Source organism: Patiria miniata, unplaced genomic scaffold (assembly GCF_015706575.1).
Source record: "Patiria miniata isolate m_02_andy unplaced genomic scaffold, ASM1570657v1 HiC_scaffold_9, whole genome shotgun sequence".
Classification (NCBI taxonomy): Eukaryota; Metazoa; Echinodermata; class Asteroidea; order Valvatida; family Asterinidae; genus Patiria; species Patiria miniata.
The window spans coordinates 11238712-11259893 of NW_024037076.1; the positions used below are offsets into that span (position 1 = coordinate 11238712).

The window sequence follows — 21182 nt, forward strand, 5'->3', positions numbered from 1 at the left end:
GAAAATATATTAGTGCAGGTGGTTCCGTCTGTTCTGTTCTGAAGTGTGCAACCAAGAAGTAAATTCCCATTGAGATCAGTGAAACATCCCAATGGTCTTCAGTATTCTTTTGAAAATACTCCAAACTTCAAATGTTTCAAGCTGCACAGAAAAACTATGATCAACGTGTTTCATTTTCTGTTCAAGGTTTGGTGGGTTGACCGATGACTTTTTGAGAAACCCTCAACCAAAGAAGACCACCCCTAAAACGAATATTCCCCAAACTGGAAAATAGCCAATTTTGAAGAAGGATTCCTCCACAACATGGGCGAATGGCGCCACTTTCAAATCCAATTGCATCCAAAGAATTGGAAGCCCCAAGTCCAGGCCAGAGGAGCAGTGCCTTATGTCTTCCACCCCCAAATTCCACAGCTCTCATCTTTTGCAATCTACAACTTTTTATGGAATTATTTGTATTTGTGGGATTATGTCAAAGGCAAGGTCCAGGGGGCCAAAAGATTGCTGTGCCGGAAATATGTCCCGGGGCTGTTTCCTATTCATGCCCATCGCAATTTCTATAAACTAGTTCAAAACCACTTTTGAAAGTTGCTCCATTGTCCTCCCTTTATATAAAAGTCTGTGAGCGGATGAAAATCGTCACAAGTCCAGCGTTCGGCGGGCGCTGAGGCCGTTCCTCGTTTTGCGACGACTAAACGGAGGGCTTACTTTACCATTTTGACAAGACCTGGGCCAATTGTTGGGTTGGTCCGCGAATATGCGTCGCCGACGTAGAGCGACTGAGATGTTGCTGGCCGCATTGTCTATAGTTGCAGTCGTCATCTCATTCTCAGATGCTCAAGGTAAACCATTGCATTTTTCCTCTCCCCTCAAGTAATTAAATATGGTAATGATGTCCCCGGCCTTCCGTGGCGCAAACATGGGCGTCGCGAGGGGGAGGGGGGCACTCCCGATGCAGCGTAGTATGAACGAGTCCTATTTATTACGTCACGATTTACTATGTTTTGTTTGCAGCACCCAACGACGACTTCTACACAAATTGTACGTTCGGGTCGAAACAGGACCTGAAAAACAGCTCTCAAATGTACCTTTTGTACTTATTTCATGACAGACACAATAGTCGTTTTTATTTCATCACACCTTAGGCAACATATACCCGAAAAAGGACGGAAATTTCTTAGAGCATTCCACAACCTCTTTAAAATCGGACTCGCTTTTAACAAAAGATAATCAGCAGGTGGGTATGTCACTCGCGTTAAAATTGGCTGATGGCATGTTGACGGATTTGGCCGTAAAACGTGTCATTGTAGTTACCTATACACACAAAAATCAAGAAAGAGCTTTCATATTTTAAGGGCCTAGCTGTCATTGTGTTATTTCTAGACTGCAAACAGGCTAATATGTATTTCTGTAACTAGTAAATAAAACAGGAAGGTCTTTTAGCATGTGCGTTTGTTAGAACTCTTCAAATTAACATTTCAAAACAAATGTTCTCCTATCGAACTTCTCGTATCGAAGCAGTCTAACAAGGGGCCTTTAGAATCATCTTTGACCATGACTCAATTCAATGTTAATTTTTAGCCACCACCTGAAGATGTATACGGCTGATGCGCAACATCTAGAACGTGGGCCATATTCAAGACTACTTACTTTTAAATAAGTTCAGATCAACAGATTAACATTTATAAGATATGTCTGAGTAATTTGGATAGAGTACAAGATCCCAAAGATCATTTAATCATGGTAGTTTAAATAATTTTGATACAACCGCATCCTCCTTAGCAACAACACTTTGGAGCCTGATTAACTTACTGACAACAAATCTACAACAGAAATGACCAAGCAGTTGTATTTCTGTACAGGTAACCTTTTTGGGATATTGAAATGGGGAGTTATTTCGGTTACCTGGCGGTAGACTTTGATACCAGCAGAAGTAAGTTCATGATATCACACAAGAAAATGTAAAAAATATGACGTATGCTCGCAATAAAACTGCCAAATGAATGTTTAATTAAGAATTATTTGCTTTAACTGATTTCACATTAATAAAAGAACCCAAAGGGATACCTCTGGGAAATTACGATTACATTTCCCACCTCCAGGACCATGTGATTAAAATAATTAAGATGCTCGTTGCCTAGGAACCAGCATCATTATTAGCAACAACCTGATTAACCTCCTTGAAATGAATCTACAACAGAATCACTTTAAAGTGTTTAATGGGTTTTGAGAAAGGTTACACGTTAGGGTATCCGAACCTGGATATTTTTCCCTGGCAAGTATGTTTCTTTCAGACTTCGAATAGTTAAATATCACAATATCCTTATGAAAACATTCAAATAATCACGTACAGGATAAAAACAAAAGTGCCAAAATGTGCCGAAATTGTTACCACGCCCACCTGGGGTCAACATACAAACGTCACAATTGAGTCAGAGTTTGCATGTTGGAAGGGAGTTCCAAAGCAAAAATTCTTCGTTTTTGATTCCTAACCTGACCACTTTCCCAAAAAAATTTTATGCTTATCCAAAAAGAGTGACACCGTGTAATAAAGAAAGTCTTTATTAAAACTGCACCTATTAGGCCAAAAAAAAGGTTTTGGTTTCTGGTATGGAGCTTGCCCAAAAAAAGTGGTGCGGCGACGCGGCTTTTTTTTTTTTTTTTTACCTGACTTTTTGGCTTCAAATGCCGTGTGATGACTGCAAATGGTGCCCGACTAAACTTAGTACAAATAGGCCTATATGGGATTGGGAGTCCAGAGAGGCCACATTATTCTTATTAGCTAATTCTCGACCATAACTCCATCTAAAACATGTTAAAATTGTGCAGCAGCAGGATTCCAGTCGAACCAGTGAGTTTGGCGGTTTTGAGACATCATCTTTCATTGAGAAAAAAACTTTTTCATTTTGCCGACGCGCATGGCTACAGCGACGCGCGCGCATACCAGAAACCGGAGACTTTTTTTTGGCCTTAAAAAAACAATCGAATTGAGGTTACTATTTACGTACATCACCAAAAAAAACACTTGGCAAGGGATTCCAACCCATTGTTACAAGGGATCATGTTACAAAGCAAACCCACGACAGGAAGTAGAAATCAGATCACTGAATACATCACCAGGAAAAAATGCACTGAACAGTTAAAAATAAAAACCTGCAGTGGTTAAAAAAAGAAGTCAGATTACCGTACGTGTTGTATACATCACCAAAGAAGAAAAAATAGCCAGGGTTTTCCTTGTGGCTGGTAACCCATTGTAATTAAAGAATGTTAAAATAAAACACTATGAGCAGTTCTAAAAAAAGAACAATTGAACTGATTGCTGAATACATCACCGTGAAAAAAAAGGCATTAGGTTCTCCTACGGGTGGTTAACCCATTTATTCATTGTACAAAGTGCACAAAATGGTCCTCTTAATCCATTGGTATACGCAAAAGCAAAACCACTGTAGGTATTAAGATGAACAAAAATAATGATTACAAAATGAAGAATGTTTCCTTTTGGTTGTGAAGCCTTTGGTTTAGAAATATGATAAAGACGAGCAATACAGGAAGCGTTCTAACTAAGCAAAGATCGGAATAACAAAAGAGTCATATTAAACAGCACGAGTCTATCTAGCTCCACCCCGTATTAGTGAGAATTATTGTTGATACTCTATTTTAGCACTCAAATTATCAGTTTTATTTGCAAAAAAGAACGTGCAGAATTACTAAAATGATTGATAACCATATCGTTCCCCACATGAATTGGTGGTCGATATGTAAAAGTAGGCCACCGGGCCAGTGGGCCGCCGGAGTCAGACTGGTTACACTGCTACATGTATATTCCGAAACCCCTATCTTCCAACCCCCCTATTTCCCGGCAATCCTATTTTCCGACACCCCCATGTTCCGACTGCATATATTCTTATCCCTATCCCTAACCCTACTTCTTACCCTATACCTAACCCTCACCTTAACCATCATATGCAGGTTGTCGAAAAATAGGGGTGTCGGAACATAGGGATGTTGGAACATAGGTTTAGTAGTCGGAAGATAGGGGTGTCGGAAGATAGGGGTGTCGGAAGAAAGGGGTGTCGGAACATAGGTTGAGTTGTCGAAACATAGGGTCGTCGGATCATAAGGGTGTCGAAACAAAGAGCAGTCACCGTATAAAAACTAGCATTTGCTTTTACTACCTATTTTTAGGCATTTACTTGCATTTGTAAGAATAAAAATTAACCAAATGCTTTTACTGGAAAGCATTTGCTGAAAGGTAAAAGTATTTACTTTTTACTTTTTAGCTTTTGCTAAACTAGAAGTGTTTACTTCATTTCGTATGAATAAAAAGGGGTAAATACTTCAGATTTTAAGTATTTACTGGTCATTTTTGGGAGTCCGCTCATAAGTCCGACACCTCATAGATCCGACGCCTCATATGTCCGAATTTTTGGACTTATGAGGTGTCGGACTTATAAGGCGTCGGACTTTTGAGGCGTCGGACTTATGAGGCAAAACATTTATTTGTTCCGCCTCATAGGTCCGACGCCGCAAAAGTCCGACGCCTCATAGCTCCGACGCCTCGAAAGTCCGAAACAGCGTTTGTCCATAGTGGGACTTATGAGGCGTCTGACCTGAGACGCGTAATTTATGCCTCATAGGTCCGACGCCTCATAAGTGCGAAAATTCGGACTTATGAGGCGTCGGACTATTGAGACGTTGGACTTATGATTCGGCCGTCATTTTTTTTAAGGCTGAGTTGGGGTAACCTTGAAAATAAAATCAAAAAAATCTGCGCAAACCTACTACATTTATTAATATTAATCACCCCAAAATTAACACAACAATACAAAAAATATAAAATATAAATCTAACAATTATTATAATACATATGATACGATAAACTGTATTTTGAATAATATTTAGGCTAAATTTAAATATTGTTTTATTGTTGATTTTATTACTGAAGGAAACGATAATTTTGCGATTAATTCACGATATGAGAAGTGTTAGCATAAAGGTCAGTGCGGCATAGAAAGTTTAAGGATAAATTTTATTCAGCAACAACCTGGGGATTGAACAAAATAAAGGCTATTTTTCTCCGTTTATTAGGTCACCAATCTTTGCAAACTATTATTTGTTTTAATATATCAAAAAACAAAACTGTTTCTGTATTGAATGTTGGCATGATTTCACCCGCTTTAACACATGTCTGTGATTTTTATGCCATTTAAGGACACTGTTGACTTTTACAATTTTCATGAATGATGAAAGTATACTTTCTATATTCTGCAACTGGCAAAAAGTGTCATGATTTTGCTGGATTTGAGGACCAATTGTATACTATTTGCTTAAACTTCCTAGCATTTGCTAGTTTTTATTGCTAGTTTTTATACATGTCTAGGGTTTTTATACATGTCTAGACCCAATGTCTAGGTTCCTATATTGCACCCATTCGAATTAGGTGTCACTCTGTATCAATGCCTGGCTACTTGGAAATGTATAGTGCCTGGGGTATGTTTTCATACCTCCATGGTAACCAGAGACGCGGACATTTGTTTGAGCAGGCCCGAGACAAAAGCAGGGGATTTCCCAGCACAAGTACTAGTAGCGCCATTGTCCAGGTTCCCATTGTCTGGGGTTTGTTTTCATATGTCCATGGTAACCAGAGACGCGGACATTTGTTTGTGCAGGCCCGAGACAAAAGCAGGGGATTTCCCAGCACAAGTACTAGTAGCGCCAGTGTCCAGGTTCCCGTTGTCTGGGGTTTATTTCATATCTCCATGGTAACCAGAGACGCGGACATTTGTTTGTGCAGGCTCGAGACAAAAGCAGGGGATTTCCCGGCACACGCACTAGTAGCGCTTGTGTCTAAGTTCCCCTTATTTGGGGTTGTTTTCATATGTCCATGGTAACCAGAGACGCGGACATTTGTTTGAGCAGGCTCGAGACAAAAGCAGGGGATTTTCCGGGAATCCCACAAGCAGCGCTTGTGTCTAGGTTCCCGTTGTTCGGAGTTTGTTTTCACATCTCCATGGTAACCAGAGACGCGGACATGTTGTTGGCGCTGGCTGGGCATAAAGTTTTAGGGCTCGAAATTAGTGGTTGCCGTAGCCCGCTAGCCAAATGCTAGTCAAAACAGCGGCGGGCTAGTCAAACTATTCCTTAAGTACCTCGGCTGGCGAGTCCAAAAATTATTGGGATACGGCAAAGATGAAAGGACAGGAAGAAACAGTCCATGAAATTCAGAAAGCAAAGAGTATCAATTTGTGTACAATTTTATGAACTGTTTTAAAGGGTTAGATTATTAGATCTGTTCATAAAAAAGCACTGACAAAATTGCCTCAGAAAAGATGAGAAATCTGTTCGACATGGGTGAAAACGAATTTTACTCAGCCTACAACCTATTTTCGTTCCTGGAAAAGGTCGCCTTGTTGGATCGGGGGCCGCCTGGTAGTCCGAAGGTCCGATGGTCCGAAGGTTCTTTAGTCCGAAGGCTCGATAGACCGAATGCTCGAAATGTCCATAAGAGGGGGTTCGTTAGTCCGAAAATGAACTAAGGTTCGTTAATCCGAACATTTGATGCAATAGGCCGAAAGGTTCAATAATCCGAACGTTCATTAGTCCGAAGGTACAATTATCCGAAGGTTCGGTAATCCGAATTTAGAATAAGGTTCATCAGTCCGAAAGTTCAGTAGTCCGAAGATCCATTATTCCGAATTGACAATAAGGTTCGATGGTCCGAAAAGACTATAAGGTCTGATAGTCTGAATCGACAAAGTGTCAGACTGACAAACCGTACTGTCCTTTCAGACTATCGAACCTTATTCTCAATTTGGTCTATCGAACCCTACCGTATATTCGGACTATCGAACCTAATCATCTACTCGGACTATCAAACCTTATTCTATTATAGGACTAATGGGCCCTACGGACTTTCGAACCTTCGGACTATCGAAACTTCGAACTATTGAACCTTCAGACTAACGAACCTTCGGACTAATGACCCTTCCGACTAAAGAACCTTCGGACTATCGAACCTTCGGACTATCGGGCTGTAACCGTTGGATTACGTCTGTTTTCACTTCGCGTACTTGCGCACGTACGTAAATGATAACAACGCAAAGATTTACCGATTGTAGATTTATTCAAGCTCGTTTGGATAACATTTTAATATAGTTCTTATCAATGGTCTTTATCAATGGTCTTTTTAGATTTGTTTGTAAATGAAAATAAATCTTTCAAGTGTATTAAAAAAATGTCTGTCCAAAAAAGACATTTGATTCTTCCGTTTAGGTTTTTACCAAATGACAGCCAAAAAAATATTTCATAAATGTTCATGCTTGAACGGGTGATCGAGTTCCACGAGTCCACACAGAAGTTTTTGGAAGTGAGAGGTCAATTTTTGGCACGATACATGTATTTCTCTTTCAAGTCATGCGATTTTTCAGTTTCCATACAATTCCCAGGGTGATAATAGAAAAACAATATGCCGGCTAGTGAAAGAGTCTGCCGGCTAGTTAAGAGTCTGTTTTAGTAGCCCGTCTGGCTAGTGAACAAAAAGTTTAAGGCCGAACCCTGGTTTATTAACCCTAAAAGGGCCGGGGGCGGAATCCCCCTCGGCTTTTTCCACGATAGGCTTCAAAAAAAAATCGCGACTCGAGCTGTTATGACCTTTTAGCCTCTAGCCTTGTGCATCTCCTGATACCAAAAACAATTTTAAAAAATGCCCACGCTACGCGCCGTGAAAACTGAATTTCCTATATACGTCGTGTACACGGAGCAGAATTCGTACATATGAATAATAAATTAGCAATAATTCCCAAACCCCTTAACCTATGGTCATGAAATTTCTAGGGTATGTTTATGAAGAGTTGTTCTATGCATGTACTTCGTTTTTAAAATGTTCGTCCCTTGGTGGCCAAGATCTTAGGAGGGGAATCCCCCCCCCACCCCCCGGCTGAGAGATGGTCAAAATAACCCGGCCCTTTTAGGGTTAAGACACTCAAGGAAATAAATAAATATACCGGCTAGTTAAAATGTCTGCGGGCTAGTTTAGAGTCTGTGCTCCTTAGCCCGGCTGGCTAATGAAAAAAAGTTCAGACCGAACCCCGACAATGGTTTGGGATTTCCAGGCACACGCACTAGTAGCGCCTTTGTCTAGGTTCCTGTTGACCGGGATTTGTTTCCATATCTCCATGGTAACCAGAGACGCGGACATTTTATATGAATATACCTTGCATGGCAGAGATAGTCACAAGTTTAAAACTTGGGTCATGAACAAAAATGGCATTTACAAGACTGTGGAAATCTTATTAATATCCATAGGTAGGCTGTGGTTTTACAAAGGTCATGATCTCTCGTAAAATCATGAATTGAGTATGTAAATTTCGTTAAACTCTCAAAGGTCACCGAAGGTCAAATATGAAATGCCTCTATATCTGAAATTTTCCTTTATAGCATGAAGAACCAGCCTGCAAGGTTTCATGCTTTTATCATCACTTGCACAATCCTTTAGTATATTGGGGCTACGCCGCACCACTAGTGTGAAATTGTGGCACGTGAACAATTTATGTTATACTTCAAAAGCATGTGTATAACACACTTTTTTCACTCCCATTTGCAGAAATCCAAAATGTTACCATCGCAGGAAATGCATCAACCCGAATAATTTCACCCAACTTCCCGTTCACCTATCCAAACAATGCCGACAAGACGTGGATCGTCAGCACTGAAGAGGATCACAAGATTGCCATCACCTTCTTCCAGTTCAGGGTCGATACGAACTTTGACGGCGACTTCCTCCAGATTGGCGACGGTACGAACGTCACTGCGAACCAGTTCTTCGAGGAGAATGGGTTTACGCTCCCGCCCAACCTGCTGTCCAATGGGAATGAGATGTGGATGCGATTCATTACCGACGACAGGTTGGCTGATTCTGGGTTTGTGCTGGCGGCTGCCAGTGTTCCCTCGACAGGTATGCAATAGGCCATTTATTCGCAAAATTGTATTGTTAATGTTGATATTATTTTCTGTTGTAGGATACATTGGGACATCCGAAAATGCTGCTCTGAAGTTGCGCAGCCTGTCCTTTTTGCCTTTAAGCTCAAACAAAAAATGTTACTTGTGGAGCTTGTTTTTTTGTTTTTTTTAAACAGATCAAAGCATTTTTTGCCCTAGTCCGAAAATTTGGGACTCTCAATACATGCATACTGTGTTTGTTAGTCCCAAAACTAAAGGTATTGAAAATATGCAATACGAGAAAATAGACTGGCACCTGAAACAGCCAGTCCAGCACACCCTTCAGTACTGCATCAATCAATATGCCAAAAGTTACGAACCAACTGTGGCAAATTGGAAATAGTCTCTAGTTACTACACATTTCCCCATAGTCAGTCACCAGACTAATGACACTGAATAAGGAGGTCAGCTTTTCAAACAGTTGGACCATGGTTGCACATGTACCAGTCTAGTATTTAGCCTCATTTTGAAATTACCTGCCTAATGACTTCCCTCTCACGTGTAAAATATTGAAGAAAATGTTTCCTTTAGCAATTGTATTGAGTCTTCAAACTTAGTTTTGTGGAATACTGCACTCTAAAAACTGTGTTTAGCAATGAAACACAATCTTGCTATCACTTTGTAAACATGTTTAAACGCTAAACATTACGTGTCCAATTCCTAAACACCAATGTTCAATGGCTAAACACTTTCCATCCTTACGCTAAACATGTTTAGTATTTAAACATGTTTACAAACTGATAGCAAGAAAGTGTTTAGAAAAGTTTTTACTTGCTAAACACACTTTTTACAGTGTGAGGACCTTGTCTTTGCCTCGTGAAAATTTTGGAGAAATTTGCTTTCTGTAAGGTGAGTAAAGTTGGCCTGACCTAGTTTTGCACGTTTCAGAGCACTCCAGGTACCAGTCTTATATTGGGCTAACTGCCCTCTCAAAAACGGTCCCAACGATGACCTGTTGCAACTTTTACCATCCTGATAGGATGAGTAAACAAGAGAAAAATATGCTATTCCCAGTTAATCCGCCTTCTGGTGATAAAATGCTTCAAGGACACCCCCTAATCCTGTGACATTGCAGGGAGAGAAATGAGTTCCAAACTCATACTTATTGTGAAGATGCACACTTTCTTTGTAATCGAAAAACTGCGTGATATCACAAACTTTAATTTATTGAGTGGTAGATAAGCTTTCTGTCCTTAGAATAGAGCTCGCTATGGCCATTTTGTTTTCCATACCCCAAAATCCCTCAAATCGTGGGTAGCATATAGCAAATATATTGTTTTATGATAACAGCGCCAGATGTGGCACAGAGATAGACCAAAATCATATCAAGAAACGTGGATCAGACATGCGTGCATAATGCATCGATGATAATTTCATGTTAACAAGGAGTGACAAGGAACAAGCTGGTTAACAGTTAGAGGGGTGGTGGTGGGGGGTGGACTATCAACGATATGTATGCACATTGATGTCTATTATGTGGAAATGGGTGGAAATATTTTATGGGAAGACCATTAAGGTAAAATACAGAGCACATTTAGGTACATTTGCTAAAAGAAATATATAGGCCTTTGCAGTGGAATAACTTTTTTTTCTGGGGGCGGAACATGAACCCCCACCCTTTCCCCCATGATCCTCCCCCCCCCCCCCCACCTTCCAAACAAGAACCCCACACTTTGTTCCAAAATAGGACAAAGGCACAGGATTACCTCGAAGTAATATATCTTCAGAGAACACGAATGCGGATAAACTTGGGACCAACCATATTTTGTCTTGTTTACCCATCCTATTGGGATGGTAAAGAGTTGCAACAGGTCACGATGGGACCATTTTGGAGAGAGCATTGGCCCTACATATGATTTTAGCTGTTTTTCAAAAACAATGTGCCCAACACAACAGTTTTTGGAGCTGGAAGGCAAAAGTATCGGCTGTGCAACTTAAACCTGCGCAGCGTTTACAAGATTTTTTTATCCGAAGTCGCCAACTGCGTACCTTTGGGACGTAGGTACCTCCCCCACTACGCAAGACCCTATCCATGTCAAAAAAAAAACGTGCCAGACAGTGTCCAGGCATTTGCCAGACAGGGCACTTAAAAGATAATTGACTGGTGGCTGCGGTTTGCGGCTATGAAGGGAGATGGCTGTGTCAAGTTACAGGTGTTTGTATATGTTTCAATGAGACTTGGCAGGAGGCCTGGTCCCAAGGTTGTTGACACCGCTCGGGTGAAACCCTGGCTGCAGAGTTCATTGAACCAGCTGATTTGGCATGGGTTAAATGAGGATTAGATGGAAGGTGAACGTCATTGGCCCTCAATTTTTTTTCACAAACTTCGGTCACCTGAATACCCGGGGTACGCAGGTCACTCCGCGCAGGGTTAAGAGCACCAACAACAGCAAATAATAAGATTAATCATACAATTTTGAGATTAAATAGCCATATTCCAGTAGGATATAAACATCAACTCAACTGTCCTTTCAAAACTTGACGTTTTTGTGTTATTCCTGTATAATGCGTGCGCGAACGAATTTCGGGGTCCACTTTTGCGACCCCATAAATTCGAGCTGTTTGGATACTAGTTGTGACTTCATTCGTAAAGTGTTCGCCTTTTGCGGACGTTGAAGAAACCACTTTTATTGCATTGGTGATTGTATGGTCACCGCTGTTCCCGAGAATATCACAACGTGTATATCGTACACTGAGAACGACACGAAAAACGTATTCGTACTCCGTCGCGACCGATGTAAACAAACAGGGTTTTTTCGTCTTTCTCGGGAACGGTAAGGCATTAGGTTGGTTTCCTTTCAACCAGATGTTTGAAATAAGATAAGTAAACGATCCAAAACATTAATTTTTTTCGGGGATTTCAGGACCTAGTGCCCCTTTAAAAGAAAGCTTATGGATTGGGCTTTCATATCCTATCCTAGATATTGAAAGTGCTACATGCAGAACTTCACCAAAACAAATTGTCCCGACATTTCGATTCCGTTTTTTTTTTTTTTTTTTTGGGGGGGGGGGTGTTTTTTTTAACTCACCCAGTAAATTCTAATAATACCCATTCCTATTGGTTGAGAGCCCGTCACAGCTCGGCCGGTTAGGGGATTTAATGTGTCTGATACAGAGTGTTTCATACCGACCAAGCACATATTTATTCCCATTCATAAATACCTTTTCGGTCAACCAAATCAAAACTTTTCGGTCAAAAAACCCAATTTTGTTCAACAAATTCACTTCAGGTTTTTGAAACACCCCTATAGCTATATAATGGAGTGTCCAGCTCGCGAGTAAGATGTAAACAATTCATTTTATGGAGATTGGCGCACGCGTCGCGCGTACTGCACCTGGGCGGGCGTTGGGTTGTGAATGCCTACGTGAGGATTGTGAACGCTCAACCAATAAAACGGTGAGTCCTAATTTCATGTGAACTAAGAAAAGTGTTTAAGACCAGCTAGCCATGTCCTTATCATCCGTTTAAGACCGGCCACGTGACGGGTTTTCAACTACAAAGAATGGGTTAACGGTCTCAGGTATTTTTACGTTCAACCAATAAAACAGTACTTGCAACGGATTTTATTGCAAGTACTGTTTTATTGGTTGAACGTTCATATCTCTACGTAGGCATGCGCAATACTACCAGTGAGTCAGTATTTTTTATAACACCTCACCCACAGATTCTGTGTCTTGATTGGCCGAGAGCGAGTCACATGGTACTTTCTATTTTTGCCTTCTTTCAGTGAACGGCCCAAAGTACTATATCTTTAGCAACCAAAGTTCTATATCCAGGGCGCGGTATTTATCTGCAAATGCATGCAGGTGTGCGTGTATTGTTCCAAAGAGTGCGGGCCGCAGAGTTTGGTTCAAAAATATTCATTTCGAATTTTGGTCTACTTTATTCTTCGTGTTTATTCTCCGTTTTAAAATGCTGGTGCACGTTGCTAAAGAAAAACCTTGTATCGAGTTGTTTAAGTGCTATTTGCCTCCGAATTAACACAGAGTACATGTGTATAGCCCCTAAGCCTCCATCAACCTACATAATGATGATTATTTTGAACTTTTTTTTCTCGTCGTTGTTGCCTTGTCTTTAAATTTAAATCCACGGCAGTTTTTAAAGGAAAAAACCCAAAACATTTTTTTCTCCATTGTCCCTCCTGAGTCCTGAGGACATAACATTATTCAAATAATGAATATTTGTGAGTGCAATGGTAAGAATAATTTCATGAGGTGAAAGATGAAATGTTCCATTCCACGAGGCGAAGCCGATTGGAATGGAACATTTCATCTGTCACCGAATGAAATTATTCTTTCTATTGCACAAACGTAAATCATTTGTTATTTGTTTAATATAACACCTGAATAAATCCTCGTCATCTGATTGGTTGACTTTTAATAGCCAATTTATTCGAGTTAAAAATTGTTTACAAGTTTGACAAGTTCAGAGTTATCATAATTTAATTAATGTAAACTGTTCAACAGGTTAAGAACTATCATATTCAATTTATCTCAATTTGAAACTTTTCCATAAGTTTAGAACTTAAACAGTTCAATAAGTTCAAAACTTTTATTGCCAATTTAAACACCACAGCGCCACCTTCGGCAACATGTGCAGTGACAGTGCAATGGTACTTCTAATCACGGTGCAATAGTACTTCTATTGCACTGTGCGCTGCACGCCACGCGCGCGCCGTGCATCGGTACGAATAATTCAATGACATGTGATCAACGATCCACCAATCAGATGACGGGGATTTATTCAGGTGTTGTATAAACGCCGTTATCGGATACATTTTTGCACTGTTGGATATCTTCACCAATAAAATGAAACAAATAAATATGTATTATTGTGCTCTCCTCTATTGGTGTATCCAGCATCTCAAAATCTTCAAGAAGGGGCCAGAATCTCACAATTTTGGACAACATGGGTAGAGCGCATGATATTTAAATAAACTTGAGGAGTTAATTAGATTAAAACAAAAATTGTACAATTTACCCGTCTCGTTTCCCTATGAGTAGCCGTCGTTTTGTTGGCCCGTTGCAAAATATAAGTCCCCCCCCCCGATTTCGCTTCTACCAGTTTTTCCGATTTCGCTTTTAAGATCTCCTAGCCTGATCACGCCACAGCTCTTTGCGTCAAATTGAGGTCAAATTGTCCGATGCTTTTTGAATAAGCACAACAAACACCCCCCCCCCCAAAAAAAAAAACACACACACACCCATTCTGGAATTTGTATTCCTGTGGAGACATTTCTTTGTTCTCGTGTAGTAAAGTTTTCGAGTTTGAAATTGAAGTTTCAAAATGCTCTCATTTTAACCAGAATTAATTTCCTGGGCTGAAATTTGGACTAAATATCCCTTTTCTAAAACTCTTCCATTTGCGACAAATCAACCTACCTTGGAGATTCCTAGTTTTTGAGTAAAATCCATATATCTATTTCGTGAAATTCTTGTGGAGACGTATTCATCTATACAAAATGTTCTTCTGGAGACGTATACAATCTTTTGTTCCCTATTGTGTTCATGTCTCCGTAAGGTAGTAAATTCCAGCACCCACCCACACACACACCCACACACACACATCATCATCATCATCTGTACCCCTCAACCCATCCTCCCAAAAGGTTCGAATCCGCCAATGCATTGAGAAGCAGAGAAGGAACATTATGGGAGTGTAATTTATTCATTCTCAAACGCATTTTTAAATTTTCAGGGCAATATTAATATTGTCATTAAAAGTCTTACACATAAAATCCAATACAGTTGTTTTTACATTCCACGTTTTCCTTCTTATTGTTTAAAACATTGTTTTTATTAGTTTATCAGATAAGCAAGCCATTTATTTGGATATTTTCAGCAATGCGCACCGCCATTTTGAAACGAAAAATAAATACAAGGAAAAAATGGAGCAAATTTCGAAGTAATTATCCAGCTTGCTAATGCATTTTGAATTTTGTCGAAGACATAATTACTACTGGTCAGAAACTTTGCTTTTACGGACATAAAAATCCACGTTTGTGCACAAACCTACGGGAATGTAGGTGCGTTTAACGCATGTTTTGCCCCACGCACTTTTGCGCTAGAGCGTCCATGAGGGAACGGGGAAATTTGTGCACACCTTATGGTGCGTACGCACGCGCTGCCGATTTAGTCTTTTTATTCTTTATCTATGGGTTCAAACATTTCGTGAAGGGGTAGTTTGGAAGAGATAAATATATTGTCCACCAATTTTGTATTGAATTGAAGTTTATTTCAACTGTGTTCAGATTTAAATAATTAAAGATATTAAAACCAAACAGAATCGGTGGGTGAAATGTTAAAAAACAAATATTGAATGTTTTATCTCGTGGTGAATTAAAACTAGCCTCCCTCGGTGATCCATGGAGCATTCTATTTTCCCTTGGCTTCGCCTCGGGAAAAAAAGAATGTCCATGCACTCAGTTGCCGTGTCACGCGTAGCTCCTCTATTTTCTCGTCCACACAACTGATAGTAATGCGAGGCCAGCGAACAATGGCCGTAAAAAGGGCTTCAGAAAATTTGCAATTTCCATGGCAAACCATAACCGATCCAAACAAACAAATTTGCTTTAGGTAGTTTAAGACTTACTTCATACATCTATCAAGGTTTTTTCTCAAAAATGAAGGATTTCGATGCATTTTGACTATATTATTTCTCGGACAAATCGACTAAAAGTTACGTCGTGAAATTTCCGGTTTTTTTCCAGGAAGACGAAAGTCTCCCAAATGTTGAGGTAATTAAACGAAAGAGTGAACCTTCATCTACAAAAAAATTTCGTGAACGTGATGTCGTTATTATTTTAAGAATTCGATGAACACCTTTGTTTCCAACAACTTCCATTTTTCACAACGCGAAAAGATCGCCGCCATTGTAAAGCATACAGCGAGGAACCCAAATATGGTGTGACCTTGTGACCCATACACCCACTGATTGGTCGAGCTCAAGTATGAGCCTGCTTAATATTCATAAGTCATTCATTGCGCGTTCGCGCGTACGTGCTACTCACAATGTTTTCAGGCCAACGTACATTTTGTACGTCGGCGTACTTACATTCGTTTACGAGCGTACATGTGATTGCAGATCATGAAATCTCGCAAAAGTCTTCATTTTTCAACCAGCGATTTGGACCAAACATTAGAAGTCTCCTGCAGGTGTTTCACATGAAAATGTAGCGTATACTTTCCTCTTTCTACTAAGCCTTGCCATTTGTTTCGGCCTTTTTTAAGAATCGAATGTACACCTAAAAACTATCGGCCCTCGATTTTGTTGATAAAAAAATATAATTTTGTTTGACAGGCCATAACAACACTTTATACTTGTCAAAAGCAATTATTTTTGTTATCAAAATAAAACACACGATTTCAACTTTTCACTTATTTAGCCATCTTGGCCAAACAGTGCATGTACCTATTGTGTTTTTTTGTAGTCTCGAATAAATCTCGTAAAATCTCGCGTACGCTTATGGGCCATGCGTGCTTGACTTCGGGACGAGAAACTGAGGTCAAACAGGGCTGTGTGCGTGACACGGCTACTGACTAATGGATCACCTCGTGAGGCTAGTTGTACTACACCACTCGAAGCATTCAATATTTGTATACTACACCGCCAACCCTGCGTTTTGCGCCACAAGTATAGTTTTTTGGCTCGAATAGTTTCAATTTTTTTACCCGAATTAATTATTATTATCCAGACTCCAAGTGGTCTTAAAGAGAGTGTTTAAAACCGGCGAAGCACACGTTTATTACCTTAATAAAAAAAAAGTGATAATCATTGTTTATAAGTATAAATCTTGCTAAAGACATGTCTGTGTAAACTACATTTTGCGGGAAAATTCAAAATGGTTAAGCAAGATTATTGTATGATGCGTATTTGATCCCCGTTGGATCAGTGCACTCTTTTGACAAGAGTCCGTTTCCAATTCCATGGCACAAAAAGTCAAATTATGTCTTTGTAATACTTCAAGACAGATTTGATTGGCAACTTCCACCTGTGAAAAAAAAACATGTCTGGCATCTTTAAGGGTGTTCCTTCTTAGAAAACCTGGCTGTGCTTTTCAAAATAGTTTCATGAATGTAGCTTCCCCCCGTCATGGCCCTTGCCCATGTTTAAGTTTTCTGTCTTGCTCTGTTTTTCAGAAATGTTGGCTTGTTCTCGTACTGAATTGGACTGTGGACATTACTGCATCCGTGGCACCCTGCAGTGTGATCGTGAAGCTGACTGCTTTGGAGGAACGGATGAACTAAATTGCGGTAATAAAGAGTCAGCTAATGAAAACGTATAGAGATAATAACAAGAACTGGAAAATATTTTGTGCAACTTTTTCATTCCTGTGATATGAAACTGGTTTGACGTCACTTTTTGTTTAACTTTTTTTAAGGGCTCTGTAACATTTTCCATACATTTCCATTATTCTGAGGGCGCTATTGATGTGACGTCACATGCTCTTCAGTTAAGGGGTTGTCTGTTCAAATTGTGAAACCAAACATTCTCAGTGCAAACATTTTGTGCGTAAATTTAAGGTTGCTCATCAGTGATTTACTGTAATAGTAAAACAACATTCATAAATACCTCAGACAGTTTAGCTATTCCTATTGGTCGAGAGCCCGTCATGTGGCCGGTATTAAACGGATGATAAAGACATGGCTAGCTGGTCTTAAACACTTTTCCAGTGTCACAATAAAATGTGGACTCCTAAAAATCCAGTGCCTCTTACCGTTTCATTGGTTGAACGTTCACAATCCTCACGTAGGCATGTGCAACACTACAAGCGAGTCAGAATTTTATAGTTCTAAATTCAAAACGCAACGCCCCAGGTGCGTTCTGCGTGACATCGCGCAGAACATGTTACGCGCGCGTCAATCTCCATAAAAGGGTTGTTTACATCTTACTCGCCAGCTGAACACTCCATTATTTTGCTAGAGGGATGTTTCAAAAAGCATGAAGTGAACTTGTTGAACAAAATCGGGATTTTTTGAACGAATTATTTGAAAAAAATTTACGGATAAGGTATTTATGAATGGGAATAAATATGTGCTCGGTCGGTATTTATCACTCGTTTAATACCGCTTAGAGTCTGGGTGCTGATAATTACCCTCGCCTCCGGCTCGGGTAATTATCAGCACCCAGACTCTAAGCGGTATTAAACGAGTGATAAAAACCTCCAGAGCACACATTTATTCCCTTAATAAATCAACATCCTATATTAAGTTAAAAGATCCTACACTGTCTTTCTGTCTGTCTGTCTGTCTGTCTGTCTGTCGGGCTGTCGGGCGTGCTGTCTGTCTGTCTGTCTGTCTGTCTGTCTGTCTGATGTCTATCTGTCTGATTGCGCCTCAGGTTTCTATGCGCCCCTCGGTTGTTCAAAACGTCACATTCCACATCACAGCAGTCATTGTTTTGTTTTACCCATGCATTGAATTCTTTTGATATTGACGTAAAATAACGGAAACAAACAGCAGTAAACACAACAATCATAACAATCGAACAGAATCTCACGTGCATGGGGCGTACTCGAAATAGCTGATTGTCTGCTAGTTCGCTAATCGTATTTATGCGTTTCACACTGCACCGTACGTACAAAGTCATAGCACGGACGATGCTATTACTAGTGTATTTTTATTGGCTGTTTCGGCAACCGGCCAAAAAAGCCTTTGTTTTTGTTAAGAATTATTTTTTTTGGGGGGGGGGGGGCTTTTTCGCAAATTTGCGAAAAAGCCTTTGTTTTTGTTCTGATTGATTTTTTGCTGGCTTTTTCACAATTCAGCGAAAAAGCCTTTGTTTCTGTTCTGATTTTTTTTCTCCCTAGTTTCTTCCTTTTGTTCCATGAAAAATCCCATATACTTTGTACACGATTTTTGTACACGCCACTTTTGGCATTGAAATTTGTCAAACATCATTCAAATTAAGCATAAACATTGTCCTTATGGCAAAGTCCCGAAGTGACGTCATGATTACGTCATCAGGGGTCACGTGACGTCATCACAAACGTGCATATTTTTAAGTCCTATATTTCATGAACAGTCAGTCCGATTGAGCTGAAACTTGGTATGTGGGTAGAAAGGGATGTGTTATAGATAAAAATGAGGTGATGTGATGAGGACGTCATCGTGCGATTTTATATTATTTTTTTTTGGTTTTGGACCTTTAAGCCATATCTCACGAACGCAACATGCTAAATTGACAATTCTTTTGGTATTTGGTTTGTTAGGTCATAGGCATATGCACAGAAGTTTGAAAAATGTGTGACGTCATCATGACGTAATCAAAAATGCGATTTTTTTTTTTTTTTTTTTTTTTTTTTTTTTTTACACATATAAGGGAAGATCTGATCATCATGAAACTTGCTGGGTAGGTAGATAATGGCTGCAGAGTGTACATTAAAAAGACTGCAAAACTGCAAGAATAAAGACAATGGACACTGGTTTAGCTTGGTGTGGTGGTCAATGTTCCTCACTCATCGAAGTCTTAGATCAGAATCACAAAACAATAGTAAAAACAAATGCACAAAATAACTCAATAAGCATGATTCGAAAATCGACTCTGGTATCGATAATAATATCAATTCTGTCCTGCTTCTGAATAAACATAATCAATTCTATCACCTTAATCGATACTGACCATATGTCTCAACCTCATTGTTTATCTCTAGTCAAAGACTGACTTACTACTAATTAGTTATGCATGAGTGCTTCCCATGCTGTGCTCTAACTATCAAAGAATTCATGCACATGTACACTACATACATGTCATCCAGCAGTACAAAATGTCCTAAGGCCAAAAAAAAAAGTCTCCAGTCTTCTAGTATGGAGCTTGCCCAAAAAGTGGTGCGGCGACGCGGCTTTTTTTTTATACCTGATTTTTTTGCTTCAAATGTCGGCTGATGACTGCAAATGGTGCCCGACTAAGCTTAATTAGTGCAAATATATGGGAGTCCAGAGAGGCCACATAAAGCTTATTCTCGATCATAACCCCATCCATAAACACGTTGAAATTGTGCAGCAGCAGGATTCCAGTCAAACCAGTGAGTTTGGCGGTTTTTAGACATCATCTTTCATTAAAAAAAAACCTTTTTCATTTTGCCGACGCGCATGGCTACGGCGACGCGCGCGCATACCAGAAACCGGAGACTTTTTTGGCCTAAAGTACATGTATGAAATAAGCCAAAAAAGAGGTAAAGTCTGTAATAGGGAAATCTCTGTCTTCAATAAAATAAAGTAAAAAGGAGTAAGCAAAGGAATTGTTCTTAATTATTCTTAACAATTTCAAGCGTGAAAGCTTGTCACAATGTCACTCTCCATAGAGTGGGACAATAGAAAAGTTATAAATGGCACCGTCAAAATTAGCAACTTAATATCTCTAGGAGCAATCTAGACTAAACTTGGGCGGATAGTACTTTCTTGTAAGTACCAAGTTACAAAACAGTTGAAGGGAATGCCATACCTGTCTAACTTATCTTGTCCATTAAAAGACAATCCAGAAATTAACAATGGCTACACGTAATTAGCAGGCAAAACAGGAAACATTAATGAAGGCAAAACTGAGTAAAGGCTTAAGTTTTGTCTCTGTACTCTGGCACACTCTGACCATGTGCTTTCCTTAAAGACAAAGAAGCTAAGAGTTTAGCAGGCTCTGGCAACACTTTTAACTAAGCTTTACATCCTGACACAAAATGTACATGTTTCCTCTCTTCACTTCCATAATCATCAAGATGAAAATAAAAAAAGAATACAACATACCTGCAAGAATAAAGACAAATGAACACTGGTTTAGCTTGGTGTGGTGGTAAATGTTCCTCACTCAGCGAAGTCTTAGATCAGAATGACCCAAGAACAAAGACCATCACACAGCCCTCCAGTGCCCCACAGGAAGTGACATCATATCCTGCCACATGTACCCAACAGCTTGTCCTGTGAGGGTGGGGTATCACACATGAAACAGTAGTTGGTACACTCATGTACTGATAAACATTAAATGCAAATGTGGTTCCAAGAAAAGTGTGGGAGGCGGAACATTAAAAAAATGGGGGGTGTCACAATACTACAACAGTACCAGTATGCAAAATCCTAAATGACGTCACCATGAGTTTTTTATCTTTACAATTTCATTTCGCTCCCCAAATTTAACACTTCCTTACATCGGATTGACTTCAAACTTGGTACAAACCAAGACCACAATGCAAAAATGT

General features: G+C 39.8%; 1 protein-coding gene across 1 annotated transcript; it reads left to right on the forward strand.

Annotated features, from left to right (window-relative positions):
• Positions 1-652: 652 nt before the first annotated feature.
• On the forward strand, positions 653-17279 carry LOC119720860 (dorsal-ventral patterning protein tolloid-like). Its single transcript, XM_038190726.1, has 3 exons — positions 653-839; positions 8600-8950; positions 17134-17279. Exons 1-3 carry the CDS (start codon positions 755-757, stop codon positions 17277-17279), a joined length of 582 nt encoding a protein of 193 aa, XP_038046654.1. The 5' UTR covers positions 653-754.
• The last annotated feature ends 3903 nt before the right edge of the window (positions 17280-21182 follow it).

Coding starts and splice junctions, on each gene's coding strand:
- LOC119720860 (XM_038190726.1), top strand. CDS start 755: ATGCGTCGCCGACGTAGAGCGACTGAGATGTTGCTGGCCGCATTGTCT. Junction 840..8,599: donor CTCATTCTCAGATGCTCAAG/GTAAACCATTGC, acceptor TCCCATTTGCAG/AAATCCAAAATGTTACCATC. Junction 8,951..17,133: donor TGCCAGTGTTCCCTCGACAG/GTATGCAATAGG, acceptor TCTGTTTTTCAG/AAATGTTGGCTTGTTCTCGT.